This window comes from Caloenas nicobarica, chromosome 1 (genome assembly GCF_036013445.1).
Source record: "Caloenas nicobarica isolate bCalNic1 chromosome 1, bCalNic1.hap1, whole genome shotgun sequence".
NCBI lineage: Eukaryota > Metazoa > Chordata > Aves > Columbiformes > Columbidae > Caloenas > Caloenas nicobarica.
In genome coordinates this window covers 81,875,864-81,894,799 of record NC_088245.1, presented here as the reverse complement: position 1 = coordinate 81,894,799, position 18,936 = coordinate 81,875,864, and the positions used below count along the sequence as shown (strand labels likewise).

The window sequence follows — 18,936 nt, the reverse complement described above, 5'->3', positions numbered from 1 at the left end:
CAGTGAGTTTTGAGCTGTTAATAATAACAAAAGAGGTTTTTGCTGGATTTCAGAATCACTCATAAGCCTGTTAGAAATGTTATTCTTTGTTTATAATGGACCCACCAGAACAGATATTCTTTGGCGCAAATGAGTCTGGCGTTTAGGTCAGGTATTCTTCATGTTTACCTAAGTTTATAAATGTGCTAATGCAGTCTGAGTTAGAAGTGAAAGGGTAATCAAGGGATTTTACTCACTAAATGTGACACTGTAATGTGACAGAAGACATAATCTTTAGAAAGAAAAAAGAATCCTGATGTTTTCTCCTTTCTCATTTATTCAAAAAAATGGTCAAACTCATATGAAAGCCCAAGAAAGGACTAGTTTGCCTGAAAACTTGGGATTTTTGCCTGCCATTGTCGATTGTATTAAGGAAACCGTTTACTCCAAATTTCACCTACTTTGGGTTTAAAAAGATATTTCTGCCACGTTAATCCCGCTCCTGTTTTCACACTATGATTGCAAAACTGCCAAGATCCCGCTTGGTCCCTGCTAGGGAGGGTCTGGCAGAGCACAAATCCTTCCACGGCTGTTGCAAGCCTGTCTCAAGAAACCCCGTGGTGAAGGCGGCTCTTCACTAGGAAAGATTCAACTATTGCGCCTAATCGACAGACAAACCAGCACAAACTCATCATTCGAGCTACCCATACTCTGCCCTTGTAAAGCTGTGGCTGATTTGTACCCGCTCATCGGCTGTAGTTTTGGATGATCAGTGTGCGGTGGGACAGAGCCTTTTTAACAGCTGGAGGCCCTCGTTAGATGTATTGTGTCCTACCAGGAGTCAGGGAGGGCAGGTGAGAGATGGAAGGTGTGACCTGGCTTGAACATTGCTCAGCTGAAGCTTTTTGATGGCTTGATGGCATAACAGTGCCTCTGCACATGGAGGATTGGGACCGTTCTGGAATTTGGAGTGGCCTGTTTGCCTTTCCTGGGCAAGGGAAGATGAAGTGGGAAAACATTACCTGCAAAGCGAGGAGTGGAAGCGGGGAAATCAACGCCCAGCAGCCAGAACTAGGATCTCTAGTTGGAATTCAGGTGGCTGCAGTTTAAATCACCTCCAACAGCCTGGCTGCTGATTGCTACTGTTCATGAAAAGTGGCTTTGTTTTAGTTTTGAAAGATCCCAGAGCAACTGCTCTGGCTTGAATTTTCTTCTGTGAATCATTAAAATATTCTCCTTTTTCATTTTCTCTCTTGACCCTCTGCTCCCACTCACCTCTTTCAACATGTATTTAGCTACATTCAGAGGGGTAGTGAGGAAGTAGTTTCACTGCTGCAAAGTGCCTTCTGTAGATTTTGGAAGGAATCAGCTGGTGGAGGAAGGTTAGTTGGCTGAAGGCCAGATGATGTGCCAGCATTGCTAGCAGGGTACAAGGAGCAACTCAGAGGCTTAGTGACAATTTTATCTGATTTTTTTTTTTATTCATTCCCTGCACTTCTGGGTACCACGGTCTTGTTAAACAATCACACAGCAATCAGCTGGGATTCTTTCCCCTGCAGTTTTAAATGCCTGTTTCAAATGCAAACAACACTGCCACGATCTGTGCTTTGGTTGCCTTGAGGTGTGCAGTGGGGCACAGCACTTGTGACTACACCCGGTCTTACCTGGGCAGCTCAAAGGGGAGCAGAACTGGATGGGTGCAGACGTTCTCTCGTTACCTTTGTAGCCCTTTGCCGACCATCTGGGCTTCTCAGCCCATTGTCCTTTGCAGCTGCTGCTGACCTCAGCTTTCAAAACTAGCTCTGACGTGATCCCTGGTTAGGCAATACACTGCTGGGATGATTTATAAAGCCTGACATTTTACAGGACTCTCCCTGTTGTGCTGGGCTTCAGCAGTTGAGCTGATAAGGTCTTCTTCAAGAATGACACCCCTCCCCTTTTTTTTTTTAACCATGTTCCCTTTTTTGTCAGAAACAACTGAAATCTGTTGACCAAATTACAGTGGTGCTTATCTATTCACTGAGAAGGGAAGAGCTTGATTACAGTTAGGATGCTGGTTGCTCGGACTGGTATTTAAGGCTATGTTTCTTTCTCCTTCCTGATTTTTAAGAGACTGTTCAATTTACTGTTATATGTAATCCTTGATTGAAGTTTTAGTATAGTCTTAGATCAATAGAGATGGGCTTTCACCTGGACAGTGTAAATTATAAATCCTGCATTAACAAAACACTACTCTGTCCTAGGAAAGTACCTGTTAGTTTCACTGCCATTTAATGGTATTATTTTGGCTGTTGAATCCCATCTATCTAAATTCCACATATTTTTTAAAGCAGAGATACTTCAGGGAGCTTAGCATTAATAGCATTAATCATTCACATGGTGCTGACAATACGTAATGATTTGAGTAGTGCATCCTTTATGTTGTATAGTGGTAACAATAGCAGTAACAAGCTTTGCAATTGACCACATCATTTGCCTTGGAGGATCATTTCAGATAAGAAAAAACAGAGATTTTTATTTTGTGCAAGAACTGGCTGCTCACACACACAAGCACTGTTTTTCTTCCCAAAAGAGAAGTTATTTATTGCTAGGACACCATTGGTTTCTCCTATCACAAGGATATGTTGTTGATAATGCCTGTAGAAAGTCCCATATTTCTAGACACATACTGTGAATAATCAGAATCTGAGAAATGACATTATTCTGAGCCAGGTAAAATTACAATGGGAAATATAAATGTAACTGCCTGTGTAATGCTTTGGGTTCATCCATTCCAAACATTTTATGATATCTCCTTTTTGCCTGCATGTTCATTTACATCCTGTCACTGGATTGCCTATGAGCTGTCAGGTAAACTTGCTGCTTAAAGTGCTGGTAATAGGATTAAAATTACTGATGGTTTGATATGCCCCATTTTGTGCTGATTTTATTCTGTGTTACCAACACAAAGGTTTCTGCTTAATTATAAGCTAAGTACTAAGTCACATATCCTGGCAAGATACCTGTTCCATAGGTTTTCATGATTATGTTTCTTATGTGTTCTTTTAAAGCCTCTCATACTGCCAATGTGTATTCTGAGTAACTGTAATATTACTTTAGGAATAACCTTACAGCTGTTCAGAATTAATAAAAAAAACTCTGCCCACTAGCATTAGCTTATGACTGAGCCTAGTTAATAGATTGGCTCTGATCTCCAGGAGCTACCATAAGATGGGATATCTGGAATATCATTAAGTAATCTGAACTGGAAAATAAAAGAGAAAATTGCAGCTGTGTGATGGGAGAGATCAGAAAGACTGTTACTATAAGAATCCTGTTCTGCTCATGTTGCTGCAGGAAATGTTCCTGGCTCTTCTGTAGTAATATGCTTTATGAAACACCCTTAGAAACAGTTGGTTCTCTCTAGCATCAGCGCTGCTGCTTAAGGGTTAAAATCAATAGGAGCTTACTGACTATAATCCAGTTTCTATGCATTGCTCTGGAAAATGGGAGAGCTAGACTTTGTATCAGATTAAGCTTAGTTAAAGTAGGTCGAAGCTTATGAGGTTTTCCATCAGAACGTAAAATATTAAAGATAGGCAATTTTACCTTGTTCTTGTATGATTTCATTTCTATTTTCCTGATTCAGTCATAAGCTGAATTCTAAAATTTCCTGCTTATTGCACTAGCACTCCAGTTTAGCCAAGAGAACTGAATGTCATGTGTTTCTGTGTCTGCTTAAGGTCCAGATTTCATTTGGTACTTTTTATTTGTTTTCATTGCTAGAACATGGGCATTCATATTTATGACCATTTTGTTTTTCAGCGCCTCCCAGATGGCTCTGCCCCAAGTGCACATGCTGAATTTTATCTTCTACCGGATCCTTATGAGGTCAGTCGAAGGAAAACAAGAACAGCTCCAAAAAGCTCTGACCCTACTTACAATGAAATTGTGAGTACCATTCGCTTTCTCCCATCTCTTCTTACTTGATTGGTTTTCCTTGCCCACTCTTGAAATAAAATAACGGCACAAAATTTAGAGCTGTTGCAATAAGTACGATCAAGAAGAAGGAACATATAATCTTCTGCTTTGCATGTTTCTCAGAAGTGGAACAGTCTCTTTATGTCTCTCTCTTCAGGAAAGCAGTTGGATTATTCACACTGCTCTGTCTTACACCATAACCACAGTTACATGTTAGCCAAGTGACACCAAGTATCATTGCACCAAAACCTAGGCTATTTTGAATGCAGATTGATACAATAACATAAAAGGTACTAGGTGAACGGATGCCATTATTCAAATTCACATTTGAAAACAGACGACGAAATTGATTGTCGCTGTCCTAAATGATAATACAATAATAAACAGCCTCATTCATTTTATGTGCAAATGCTAGCAGTTCACAGCCATATATAATTATTTCACACACCACTGAAGTGCTCACGCCTCTGGGGTGAAAAGAAACATTTGTACAGAGAAAAATTTATGACAGAATGGGAAATGGCATGAATGATATTCTTTTGTAAGACCAGATAAGATTTGAACAGGAGGTGGAATTGGACATTAAAATTATTACATATAACAAATCTAATGATCTCAAAGCAATTTACAAATGCACTTGGAGCAGGCTTTAAAGTAGAAGGCATGGAAAATATTACCACTCCACCCTGTTTCACAGATATGATGAAGCTTAAGTTAGTCAGCTGAGACTGAGTCCTTATCTCCTAGTTTCCCAGTCCTGGAGTTTTAATATCTTCCTTTTATTTTTTAGAAAACTTACCTACTTACACTGATGACTTCCAGTGCTTCTGTAAGAAGGCTCCTCAAGCAGTATTGCTGCTAAAAGCTGAGACAGATTTCCCTCTCTATGGTACTGCAGTAGAATAACAGGGAAATAGGCTTTATTTTTTTGTTATGTTCTTTCCTTGTTTTGCAATCAAAGAGACAGTGAAATGAGTCTAATTGACCTGTCTAAAGAAAATCCTTTGCATTTGAAGGATATTTGAGGCATAGAAATATAATATGATTTTATAATAACATTAATTGCAAAGTATCCGAAATGGACTACAGACAAGAAACAGCCAGCAACGCTAGAAGATAATTATCTTTCTAATCATTATTAGATCAAGTTGAATGCAAGAAAATCTAAAATCCTGTCTGCAGTCAGACAGTAGTTACTGGGAGGACATTTAATTGTGGTTAAGAAGCATTCCACTGATGTTAAGAGAAATTCCATGAAAACTTTAATGTCCTTTACTCAAAACTGAGAGCCTTCTTCACAGATGCTCAATCTTTTTCACCAGGAATGGCTAATCACAGTGGGGACATATGGTTCCATTGAACTTGGACATTTCAAACCCATTGCTTGTGCTGTTAGCAGTTCTGTTCTTCCATATGTGATATCATTCTGTATACAATTTCTGTCCAAGGCTGGTAGACTGAGGTAGAAGCCACCCCAGGGAAGAAAAACTACTAAAAATATAAGTCCGCTGTCTTTTAAGTTAGTTACTGTCCAAAACGCTGTGTACAGAAATGTACTAGCCTTTTTTATGAGTTCATAAGTTTTTATTAAAGCCAAATGACTGGAAGGAAGCTATATATTAATTTCTCTCTGTGTTTGAGACTGAGAAAATTCTGAAATGTGCTTCTCTTGGGTATTTTTGGTTTTAGTTTTGTACTTTTATTGCTTATGACTGCCTACAGCAAATTATCAGCCTTGCAAAAGTGCATTTTATTTTTGGTTTTCACTCATGTGTGAGAGTAAAGATGTGAAGGTCCAGGAGGACCAACAATGGAATGAACTATGCCAAATGTTTTGGAGTTGCTTTTAACAAGCACTCGTTTTTCCTTTTATTCCTTTATTTGGATTTTGATATTTGTTGCATTCACATTGGTGTAACATTGCATTAAAGATGATGGTTGAGAAGAAGAGGAGAACGAACAAGGAAAAATGGAATGAAGTGTAAAGAGAAAAAGAATAACATACCTGCTTATAGACCACAGTTAGGAATAAATGAGAGTTACTCGGTAGGTTCCAGAGTAATTGAGCAAAAAAAAAAAATGAATGATTTAAAGTTTAAACTCTTGCCAAGAAAAGTTGCAATGACCAGAACCAACTGCAGTGGAGTCTTGCTCATATGAGTAGCATTTGCCCTGAAACATGCTTCAAGGTCTCAGTTGCCCTGTTTGTCTCGAGTGCCTGCATGTACGCACACCCACGCAATGAGCAAACCTCCAAGACAAAGCAGAGTGTGTGTCGCCATAATGAAGACAGAACAAGAGTGAACTTTCCACATCCTGCCCGTGGGGTGCAGCCAAATGTGAGCAAATACACCTGGGCCATATCAGTCTGTTAGTGTTGCTGCAGTGGCTCTGGGAGCAGAGGGGACGCTGGCCTGTGACACCCCAAATGGCCCCAGCAAGCCCAATGGAGGGGTGAGGGGAGCTGCACCGGGAGCCACAGCCGCTCCCTCCAGCACCGTGCATCAAAGCTAATTCAGGCAATTAAGAGCAAATCTAGGAACTGTGCCATGCCTACCTCAGGAGAAGCAACTGTCCCGCATTTGCAATTAAAATGTCATTAGACTCCTGTAGGTCGACAGTGCTGCTCTTTTTGGTGCCAGGAATACTTGAATTCCAGCCCTAACTGTCCCACTGATTTGCCGCATGGCGGTGCGTAACTCACCTCCACTTGATCTAGCAAATATTCTTACTACACAATCATTTCAGGATTTAACTGTTAAGATTATGAAATGCTGACAGGTGGCATTTGTTTTATCCACATACTAATTCAGCTATCTCCAGATCTTACTTCTGTCCCTACATCCTGATGATACATACCTTGCTCCAGCTGAATTTACAATAACCATTTTAGGAACAGTTCATTGGGATCATTTTAGAAGCACCCACCCTGCACTGTAAGGTCTGTGATTGCCCAAAGCTTAAAGCATCTTTTTGTCCAAAGATTGAAAGTTGTTCATTACCCCAGTTCACGCTTGTTGTGACCCACCGTACTGAAGATTTCTTAGTTCTTACGGCTTACACGTACAACTCTGGTGATTCAAAGCAACAGCTAAAGATGATACCTTTAATATATTGGCAAAGAAATAAGGCACCTTTCTATGGTAACATTAGTATCACTTCAGTAATCAAACCATAGATTTACTCTAAATTATATGGTCGCTTACTGTACTTGTCCTTGCTTTTTGGATTTTCTTCATCATTTCACTTTGATTTTGGTGGAAAGATGCCGTTGTGGGACAGAGAAGCTGGAAGTTTCAATTTACGTACAATTTGGTGAAACAGGCACAGTAAACATCAAAACTGAAAAGCACCAGGCATGACTTTCATGACAGCTTTTCCAAACTATGATTTCTAAAGGTTTATAAATGAAAAAATAACGTGTGTTGCTCCCTGGTAAGACCTTTCTAGTAAAAGCCAGTTAAAAAAAGTGAGTGGGACAGTTTTTCTTTCTCCCACAAATGGTGTCAGTGGCTGCTGATCCCCACAGCACAAGTTGTCTCCATACACCAGAGAGCTTGACCTGGTGTCCTGCCTGTTCACCCCAGCAGCTCACAGCACAGACGTGACCACTCTGTGCTCCTGAAGTGGTGGCCAGGGCCAGCTGGGGTTGTCTGGAAGAACCAACAGTTTTGTGTCTTCTGAGTCCACCTGCGAAGTTCATAACCACCTTTCTGTTCCCACTCAGCGTGAGGAACATTGCTGGGGCTGAGCTTTCATAAACTCTATCCCTGTCTGAAGGACATTGCCCATGGCTGGTTTTGCTTCTTATAAGATACAGAGAAGACTTGGCAGTCCAGCCCCCAGAGATCCAAGCTAGAAGGGCCTCAGTCTGACTTTTCTTTTTCCTCAACAGTGCCGTTTTGATGGCGTTGATGGGACCGGACTCTTTTCAGGGGTGCCCAACAATAGGATGAGGGGCAATGGGCACAGACTGAAGCAAAGGAGGTTCCATCTAAACATGAGGAGAAACTTCTTTACTTTGAGAGTGCCAGAGCACTGGAACAGGCTGCCCAGAGAGGTTGTGGAGTCTCCTTCTCTGGAGACATTCAAAACCCGCCTGGACACATTCCTGTGCAATCCACTCTTGGTCTATCTGCTTTAGCAGGTGGGTTGGACTAGATGACCTCCAGAGGTCCCTTCCAACCCCAGCCAGTCTGTAATTCTGTGATATGTATAGACTGCATTCAGATTGCACAGTAAATCCAAGCAGGTTGCATGGTGAACTCCTCCCTAGGCAGTTCCACTTTCCCATTCTCATGAAGTGACGGTATGGCAATGCATTAGCTTTTTAAACCGCACAGAGAGATTAAAATTTACAGCATTTTCCATTGCAACTGAAGTAGCAAAATCATTTCCAGCCATACAAATCTTAGATTAAATGTGCTTCTCTTAACAAAGCTTACCTTTCAGGCCTGAAACTAGCTGAGGGCATTCTTTCACATTTTATCAACCCACATGCGGGTCACTCAGCAGTTCTAATGCAGAGACTGAAACATAGGAATCTGTTCTGAATGCAGCTCATTCTTGTTAGCCTGTAACCACAGATTTTTTTTTTAAAATTCAGAAAATACATCATTAACATTTCATAATTAACCTCAGTGTATTCTCATAGTATTACAGTAATTCCAAGGATATTTTAAAAACTATAGGCCTTAGTACTTTTCTTAAGAGATGTGTAGCAAGCTTTCTCATTTAATTTGAGGAATATTAACAGCACTTCTTGGGTAACAGAAACATCCAAGTTCCAAGTGGAACTTACTAAATTTGGTCTTATCTCAAAGATATTCCACATCTACAACTTCTATTGAGTGGGCGGAGCTTTCTGTCATGTTTAATAGTTGATATTTCATAAAAAATACAAGAATTTTTATAATGGGCACATTTGGATACAGTTAACATCTAGAATCATGCATAAAGTTATTTGTATTGAAATAGTAAAATTTATACAGACAATTTTCAAAGGAAGATTATTGTATTTTTTGATGTGGGTTTGTTGGACCTAGAACAGTTGTGAAATTTTATGGAAGTCTTGATTAGAAGAAAACTTCTTTTTGCGTTGGCTTATCTTTTTTTTAATTCTGGTATGTAGCCCAAGATTTTATCCCAAGTACACTACTGAGAAAAAATTCTGTGGTACTGTGCACTGATGTGATGATACATCTTCATAAGACATATCAATGCAACATAAAGCTTCTTTAAGGCACTACTAAGGAACATGTAACAAATACAATATAGATAGGCTAAAAAAAATGACATCAAAACTGTTTTCCTATTTTTTTCTGATTTTTGCAGAAGAGCAATACGGTTTATCAAAGCTATGGAAAGATATTTTAAAATCATAATAATCTACACTTTTAGAGAATTACCTATCTTATGTTTCCATGTGGCTGTCCATGATGAGTACCCTCCATCTGAATCTCTCCTCCACAAAATCGACCAATTATCATTCCTGGTGAACATCAGGGAGGATCTGATATTTCTTCATATTTCAGTTCAAAACTCTGCTTATGCTAGAGTTTCAGTTTTTCACAGGGAAAAGTATGTGTGCCTATTTTTTTCTCAAGCATTGGGCAACATGGGTTTTGAATTTATTTACAAATGCTTAGTAATCAGATTTCAGAAGGCTAGGCTGGCAGAGTCTCTTTTATATAAACTATATAAGGTCAAATATATTTCTGAGGTAAATTCAGTAAGTTGGGTGAATTCAGCTCATGATTAGTAGTTTATAATTCTGGAGGGCAGTTTAAAGCAATTATTACAAAGTTGTAATCATCATCCTGAATGCTGTATTGAACTAAGTGGGTTTTGCCAGTCAAATAGATTCACAAATTCGTATGTTTTTTTTCTGTTTAATACATATTGTTTCAGGTTGTGTACGACAAAGTCACAGAGCTCAAAGGCCATATACTGAAGCTTATTGTGAAAAGCAAAGGAATGTTTGTGGGAGCAGTTAACATTCAGCTGAGCAGTGTCCAGTTAAATGAAGAAAAGTGGTATCCACTGGGAAACAGTGTAATTTAAATGTTGTCTAAGATAATTCAGTTATTTATCCACTAATGTTTCTTTATCCCATTTCCCACGGTACATTTTGTCTCAGTTGCCCTTGAGAATATGCAGTCATCTGCTGATCACGTACCTTAACATTTCTAATCATAAGGCTATTGTCTTAAAATTGCTACCATCTTCCTGCAACTGATTCCTGTCAGTGTGAGTTTAAGAAATCACATGCGAGGAACTTGTAACAGCATGCAGCAATTTCTTGTGACAGCAATAAAGATTTTTATTTTGTTCATATTAAATAGTACTGTAAAAATACTGAACTCTGTACACATCGAAGTGTGGGGCCTAATTCTTTGCCTATTAATTGCACTGACTGTGTTGAAACAATGCCGATAATGGTGTAATTCATCAGCATCTGCTATGACTCGACTGCCATGTGATAATTTCATCAGAGAACCATAAGATGGTTCCCTGGGAGCCAATACATTTGAGATGTCTAGCAAATTTCGTGTTAAATCTTGTACAATCAATACTTTTTTTCTTTTTCTTTTTCTTTTTTTTTTTAAGAATTTAAAAGCTTTGCGCTTTACAAATTTTGTGTAGTATATATCGGTGTGTTCAGCTTTTGATCTAATGTAGCATTCAATCCAGGATATTCATTTGTTAATAAGCTATGTTATTGTTTCTTTTATTCTGACATTCAAGAAGCAGATATAATAGTCATTTGTGAGAAGAAAAGAGGAGGAAGAAGCTAATATTCACAAATAAATTAAACATATTGCATGCAAACATTTGGTCTGGTATTTATTGAAGGTAATACTATAAGGGATCTTTGTTCACCAGTCTTACCTTATTGCATTCTTATGCTGCATAAGGGAATCAAGTCAATACATGTATTGACCTCAGGGCTATAAAATGTGTATATACGTATTGAATAACAAACATGAGTGGCTCCTTTGAGTTCACTGAGGCTAATTATGAGCTCTGTTCTTCAAAGCATTTTTTACCTAAATTGAGGAAGCACTTAAGCACATCTTTAAACATTTAGCATGTGAGCAGCCATAATGACCTGTCCATTATTGCCAGCGTCTTGCACACTCATAGCTGACCATGTATATATACCTTTCCAGGACTAAGGGCACATTTTTAAGGCACAGGAGACATGATGGTTTGTGATCTGATCTGCTGTAAAATTTTAAGTTACCCTATACTCTGTAGGTCTGACATTTGTTCTACCAGGTGGAAAAGTGGTCAATGGAGGGATAATAATGCCAGAAGCTGAAGATAATCACCTTCTTCTCCCAAAGGACACTCACAAATCAGTCTTCAGAAGATAATGTTATATAGAACTCCTGATGCGGGACTAGGAGTGTTATTTAGGAAACGAAATTATCTGGAGTTTTTCTCAGCATCAAACCAATTGACTGTGTCACTTTTTCAGTTTTTAGATGAGAATAGATGCACTAGGTTGCCTTGGGAAATTAAACTCTTCAATAAGAGGAGGTAGGGGGAACTCTGCTTTTATATTAATATTATTAGTATTCTTCAGAGCTGAAAAAAGCTATGAAATATTTACCACATTAGAGGGATATTGGCTAGCATACAGATACGATCACTACAAAGTCTAACGTTTTAGATTATAGGCTCTCCTGGGTCAAGAATCAAGTGACTTGTCACTCAAGCAGACAAAACACATTGTGGCCTGATTACAATGTTAGCAGATTATCTGATGTAACAGTTCAATATTGATTTTAGATTCTTCTTAGTCTACTGTCTTGGTTTCCTTATTATAACTATAATGCAATTTTATAATAGTGTTATTTCCTGTGACATTTTCTAATCATTGTTTACTGCATGCCCCAATTTTCCATCGTAGAACAGCATTAAATAAAGTAGCATTAAAATGGCATTAAATAAAAAGACCATTAAAATATAATATTATCAGAACTGTCTGCAAACATAAGCAGTACTCTTTGGTATTAAAGAAATAAACCTATCAATATAACATACTTTAAAAAAAAAAAATTAAAAAAAGTCAGGTTCGAGTAACAAAGCTGCAGTTAATTGATAGATACAGTCCTGTGGAAGCTCTACTTAATTTTTGTAAGAAAGACAGGAAAACTGTGTCTTATGGGCAAGACCTACACTGATAGCTATGTCACACTAGCTATGTCAGTTGTCCTCAGACATCTTAAATCACAAAATCAACCCTTGCATTTTCTAAAATTCTTGTCCACTTCAAAGCTTTGTGCTCCCTATTTCCTTAGTCCACAGTAAGATGTATCCTGAGCTCCCTGCTGCTATAAGGAACATAGACCTTTACAAATCAGTCTGTGAATTATTTGTCTGTCTTTAGCAGCAGGAGGTTCAAGACTAAGCTAAGAAAATGTACCATCGTCTGAGCTTTTATCATTTTAAGAGCTGTTTTTTTCACAATACTATTTTTCCAGGTAGCAAAATTACAGTGGACATTAAAGAGGTATATCCCAATCAGCAGCTGCTGTTATTATAAATGTAAAAGGTACGTTGTATGTGTAATTTTCCCTGTTCCCTTGGAAAGATACAATAGTAAGAGATTTTGTTCAATACAAATAAAAATGTCGGTGTAACATGCTCATAATTTTTCAGTCTCCAATCATAAATATTAGACTATTACTCCCAGTAATTAATCATAATTTTGAAATTAGCTGCAAATGAAATAATTAACTGAATTTTAAGAATGTCCAGAAAAGTTCAGTCTTTATGAATTTGTTCTAAATAATGGTAGGGCCAATGTCAGTGGGCATTACTTATTCAGGATACCATTTACTCACACAAGAAGTCCCATTAGCTTAATGAAATAATTGAGAACACACCACTCTGGAAATCAGAGCACTGGATTATTGCAAGCCTAGTGATGTTGCTTTATTGAGCAGGCTGTGATCCTCCAGAACAACTGTTACTGCAGAGCATCATTAATAGTACCAGATATGAACAAACAGTGATGCGGGTTCGAGATTGACACCATCTTTGGACAACAGGGGAACCTTACGGTAACCTGTAAATATAACGACACTTGATTAGTTCATTAACTGCAAATGCAACTCCATTGTAATGGAGTAACATCATGGTCTACTGTGCAAACATGGCATAATTTATTATTCTCTAAATAACTCATTAAAATAAACTGAAATTACGCAGAACCCAAATCCCATTTCTACTGTTTTTCTCCTCTACATAAACAGTATTTCAATTCTGGCATTTTTGGATACAGAGTGAAACTCCAGTGTATTTCAGGATGTGGTGTGTTTTCAAACTGAAGAGTTTTAGCCCTTTGATACTTGTAATAAACATGGGCAAAGCATACATTTTAACATCCAAAGATGTGATATGCTGCACACATTGTTCTTACTGCAGATTAAATAACTTGTGAATCAGCAGTGACAGTTCCTTAGAGAAGAATAGTGTTGCAGCAGTAATGCACTGTCCAGCTGGGGCAGAAAAAAGTGTCATGCAAGATCTTCTACCATGGTATCTTAAGCCTGTTAAGGATCTCCTTTTACATGTGAGAGTGATTCCCAGTATCAGAGATGAGGCATGCCTCAGAAACTACATGTTCATCCGGTGAGTGGAAGTATTTGGAGAAGCTATAATTCTCAGCTTTGAACTTAATTATTATAACTTACCTGCTCAGTAAACAAAACGATCCTCTCTCCAAAACCCCAAATCTGTATTGCTTTGTATGACTGTAAATGTCCATTATTTCATAATAGTAAACAATATCACTTTTAATTAAAAAAAAATCTTTGTGTTATTTATGTATATATAACTGCAGTTATTTAAGTATATGTTATGAATAAGTATCTACATTCAGAACTGCAGTTTTCAAAATCTTTCTTTAGGTGTGTCTGGATGTGTGTGTAGTCTTTGGGACCCTCATTTGTTTGAGTTTGGATTTTCCTGATTCTTTTATACAACATTGAAGTTTACCTGGCATCTAAGGTTCAGCTTCTGGGCAGCAGATATTAAAGCTGAGTCCAGGCAGTACGCATTTGAGATCAACTTTTAGAGTATGCACACAGTATGTGTCAGAATTGGTTTATTTTCTATCCAGAAACACTTCAAGGACTCATTTCTGAAGACTATGTTCTAGTCCCTACCTGCAGAATGTTCTACAAAGTGTACTGAGAGATGTAAAACTTCTTTTTTATTGAAATTGTTCCAATTTTTATGAAATAATTAACTATTCATTGATCCGGTTATAAGAGCGGTAGTAATTGAATTCTTGTCCTTTATTTAGTATTCTACATGGCAGATGCACTGGGACAGGGACTGTAACCCAGGACTCCCCCTCCTCTCACCTTTAACCATCCAGCTAGAGAATTATTCCCACCTTCAGCCTCTCTGAATATGTCTACTTAATCATTGCATGAAAAATCAAACATTGCTACAAGTGGGTAACAAGCATTTTTCCCCAGTGTAAACTACAGCTGGGGAAAGGAAGTGATAATGTACTTTTGAATCCTTTCAAGAGGAAATGGAGGGGGTGGTGGCAATGGCAAACCTTTGTCCTACTGCCTGTCAAAAAAAAAAAAAAAAAAAAAAAAAGTAAGTACTGCTCAGATTTGGAAGCAACTTGCCCTCAGGGGACACCTCAGGGTTATGAATCCCAGGGAAGGAGGGAGAGTCCCGTAGTGCAGAATAAAGCAGTCAGAGCTTTGATGAGAAATTTGAAGCCTAATTCACTCTTCAGCATGCTTTAGACAGTTCTTTCCTAAGAATTCTAGACTGTTGTGACCCCTCCTCTGTAAGATGCATTATTTTCCCCTTTCACTATTTATGGAGCTTAGGGCCCTAAAGTGGAACCATGGTTCCAAATCTGGAATCCAGAAGTCTCAATGTTAAGCACTGCAATAAGTTTTGAAATTATCTGTCAGATGATCTCTTAGAAGCATTTTATTTATGCCTCTGAGCATCCTGATGGCATCATTTTTTAATTTATTTTTACATTGTAGGTTTGGGCAATTTGTTTGGCACTGTTTATAGTTTTTGTACCTACACTTATTTACTAGCGTTTTTGAATTATTTCACTCAAAAATCTTTCCTGCAGAATCTGCTTGCTCTTACTTCTCCAAAATATGAATCCCCCATTTGTGACTAAAATTAATCATACACGCACATTAGAGACACACTGAAAAATTATACCAAAAAAAAGCCCAAATTGATGGTTTTACAAGCATATGTAACTTTCAACATCTGCTATTTAAATTTGCCTGAGACATCACAAGTTGGCAGAGGTTTTTCTTCATTATTCTGATATACACAAATAACAGGAAAGTAAAAGGGGATCAATGTAAAAATGTATGTTGGAGAAAAGTAAGTGTATTTTAAGAGTAATCTTTGTTCTTGTTTAATTCCTCAACCACAACTAAGAATCACAAACAGCTTTATGACTTCAGAACCTGGAAAGAAAAAGCCATTAAAATCCTATTAAGTTTAATAAAAATGCTGCAGTGCCCATTGCCAGCTCCAACATTTTGCCTTCATGTCTTTATTCACCAATAAAAGTTGGTTGGTTGTTTTGTCAGAAATAGCTTTGGAAATTCAATACGGAAAACAACTGTTTTACAGAAGCCTTTCTCCCTGGCCTACTGACTCCTGTGTCTACTCTTTATGCGCAGCCTATTAACCACATAAGATTGCAGAAGCTATACTGATACCATAAAAGAAACACTATCAAGAAAAATACCGCAAATCTTTTACTTAATTTACATTCTTCGTTCTCCAGTCTGAAAACTTGCAGATAGGTTACATGAGGGGTTTTGTTTGTTTCTTTGTTTGTCTTTGTTTTTAATTTGGCTTGTATTGGCTTTTGAGCCTGAATAGAAAGTGCACAAAAGTATTGCCTTTCTAGTAGTTCTGACTAATCTCTCTTCCTGCTTCTTATTATAACGACTTAAAACACCGTCTGAGCAGTTTCTAACTAGAATGGAATACTGCAGTAGAAAACATTAACTGTCATTACTATTCTTTTGATTTCTACACCATGGATTTGCATTCAGAGGCTACAATGAGTTACAAAAAAAAAAAGAGTGCAATTTTTACCTATGGTTATAAAATTCTCCTTTAGGAAATAAACATAATGCTCTACTCTGTCAAGACTACAGTAATGATAAAAGCATGGAATGTTGTAGATTTTTTTTTGAGCTCACATAGGTGGCTCACATAAAATATTACCTTTACTCAAGTTCATCACTGGTAAAGTGTATTGACCAAGGAATTCATTTGAAACCAGAGATATCTCATCCTCCACACAGAAGCGTATCAATGCCAGTTCTGGAACTTGGACAGTAAAAGAGAAAGTTTCATCCCATCTAGGGCACAAAGCTGATGAAAAGAAAAAATACACAGTATCAAAATACCATTTCAATTATTCTACTTAATATCTGAATTATTGTATCTGCTACCACTAGTCTGAACTGGTAGAGATTAGTTCTTTTTCCCTAGATTTCTGTGCCCATTTAAATAAGCTATGAGATTCCCACTGACTGCAGTGATATGTAGGTCTTTTGTACATACTATGGAGTTATAACAAAACTGTCAGGGAAACTCTCAGAATGGAGCAAACAGAGAGCTTGAAACTTGCCTACAGTATGCAGGCCAGCCCCTTCTGAGGCTTTGTAATGTATTAGCTACATAATATTGTAAATCAAATGCCTAAGAATGTTGGTGTCGTCTCTTAGAGGAGAGCAAAATGGGACAGCAATAGCTAGGTTAAGAACTGCTGCTCAAGTTAAATTTTCCTGTAGCCATATCAGTTTAAAGTTTTTGCCAAAGTTTCTCCTTTTACATTGTTGGAAATGAGGCAGGAGCCATAAAGCTATCGCTTGATTAAAATTCCAAAAAGAGGATGTGGAACAGGAGAAGAGGTGCTTTGTCTTGAACAATATTCATACAGAGAGAAAAGAAATTCAGAAGCCAATTTAAAACAGCAGCCATCTACAAAAATGAAAAAGGAAAAATAGAAGACAGAGGCATAGAAGAATGGAGATCATGGGGAACCTTTAGTCTTAGTCATCAAGAAGTTCTATCTGATAAAGGTGAGGGAGTGCTTGAAGACAACTACAAAGAGTACACACTTCACCTATCAAGCAGTTAAGGGACTAGTCCTACTAGAAACTTCATATGAGCTAAGTGGTGAAGTCACAGAAATTTCTTCAGAAAAAATGCCTTAAATTTACCAATTAGTGTACTGGTTTTTGCTGGGATAACGTTGAATTTTCTTCATATCAACCACACAGTGCTACGTTTTGAATTGGAAATGCCTAAACATCTGCCCGCTGATGGGAAATGGTGAATGAACTTTTTTTTTTTTACTTTGCTCACATATGTGGCTTTTGCATTACCTATTAAATTGTCTTCATCTCAACTGAAGAGTTTTCTCATTTTTTTCCCTTTTGACTCTGTCCCACATCCCACTGGAGGAGACTGAGCAAGTGGCTTGTGTGGTGCTGAGCTGCTGTCCAGAGTGAGCCCACAACAGTGAGTAAAGACAATACATTCCATCTTCCTTCAGGAGAATGCTACTAACTACAAGAGTTTGTGCTTCCTTAACCTACAAAAAATGGCACGTAGCATGAATTTCTGCTACAGTTTTTGTGCCAAAAGATACTAGTCTAGAGAAAAATAATTGCAGTCTCTGTAAGTATGCTATAATAATTCCTTATAAAATATTATTCTGCTTTGCTCACAGTCAAGAGAATAAGATTAATGCTCACCATTGCTTTTTACAACACTAGATTTCTTTTTTGTTTGATCTTCTGGCACACCGTAAATTTCTACATGCACTAAAGGGTCAGCTTTGTTAGTCTTCGACAGGTTACTGGGTGGTAACTGATGACCGCTGATGAGCTGGAAAATTAAAGTTGTATTGAAATAACTGCAAGAATGAACTTCATGTAGTAGCTGTATAGTAATTGTAGTAACAAAGACTGTTGCATAAGAAACTGCTAATAGATGCATATACCAGCCATAAACTGCTATAAAAATACATATTAAACACAATGAAATTAAGAACATGGTGCTTCCCGTTTGATTTAATTATTGGTTAATTTCAGAGAATGGTTTGGGTTGGAAGGCACTTTCAAAGGTCATCTAGTCCAACTCCCCTACAATAAGCAGAGGCATCTTCAACTAGATCAGATTGCTCAGCCCCATCCAGCCTGGCCTTGAATGTCTCCAGGGATGGGGCATCTACCACCTCTCTGGGTAACCTGTTCACAGTGTTTTACCACCATCATTGTGAAAAAGAAAAAAAAATCTGATACCACACTCTAAATAATTTTCAGATTTAAGCTTTTTTTGTTCGATAACTAGCCATAAAACTTATATTTTAGTACCATGCAAAATAATGATGTTGGGGGGATCAGCCTCATGATTTTTACATTTTCTGAGATCAAGCTCATGAATTCCTATTGAAGCTGTGTCTAGTGGACCAATGCTAACACACATGGTGACATCACCTTTGTGTTACAGGGTATGTAGCAGAGTGCCTCGCCTGTGTTCCTTCTCTTTCTCAGTAACACACAAAAGCTCTGCATTTAGTAGGCTCCCTGATGTTTTTATCCTTTAGTTAGCTACCCAGAAATTTTGCCTCAGAATGCTGTGTAATCTGGCACCCAGTCTAAGCAAGGATTTATGAAAGTCACAATTTTGTCTGCTTTCTATCTGTATTTCAGGACACCTAGGAGAGAATAACAATCTCTACACTAATCTGCTTTTTAGAAATCAATGTATGGAGTGTATCAAGAGAGATATACAAGCCTGCAAGCCTAAGTGAAAGATATGACTCTTATGATCCAGATCTCAGTACTAAGCACCAAAAGTCAAGCTACAGATTCTAATTCCCGTGTCAACGACCAAAAGATCAAACCTCACAAATTCCACCTTTTGCTAAGGTATTTTCTGTAACACTTT

General features: G+C 37.9%; 2 protein-coding genes across 2 annotated transcripts in view; one reads left to right on the top strand and one right to left on the bottom strand.

Moving 5' to 3' along the window:
* PIK3C2G (phosphatidylinositol-4-phosphate 3-kinase catalytic subunit type 2 gamma) overlaps positions 1–10,475 on the top strand; it is a 199,692-nt gene extending 189,217 nt beyond the window's left edge. Inside the window, exons 31-32 of the mRNA XM_065643202.1 lie at positions 3,784–3,909; positions 9,850–10,475. Coding sequence (XP_065499274.1) covers positions 3,784–3,909; positions 9,850–10,002 — 279 coding nt within the window. The 3' untranslated portion in view covers positions 10,003–10,475. The remainder of the gene's footprint in view (positions 1–3,783; positions 3,910–9,849) is intronic.
* Positions 10,476–12,935: 2,460 nt separating this feature from the next.
* PLCZ1 (phospholipase C zeta 1) overlaps positions 12,936–18,936 on the bottom strand; it is a 56,235-nt gene continuing 50,234 nt past the window's right edge. The window contains exons 11-13 of the mRNA XM_065653408.1: positions 17,739–17,871; positions 16,198–16,347; positions 12,936–13,018 (exon numbers count right to left, since the gene is read on the bottom strand). Of these exons, the coding sequence (XP_065509480.1) occupies positions 12,936–13,018; positions 16,198–16,347; positions 17,739–17,871 (366 nt within the window). The remainder of the gene's footprint in view (positions 13,019–16,197; positions 16,348–17,738; positions 17,872–18,936) is intronic.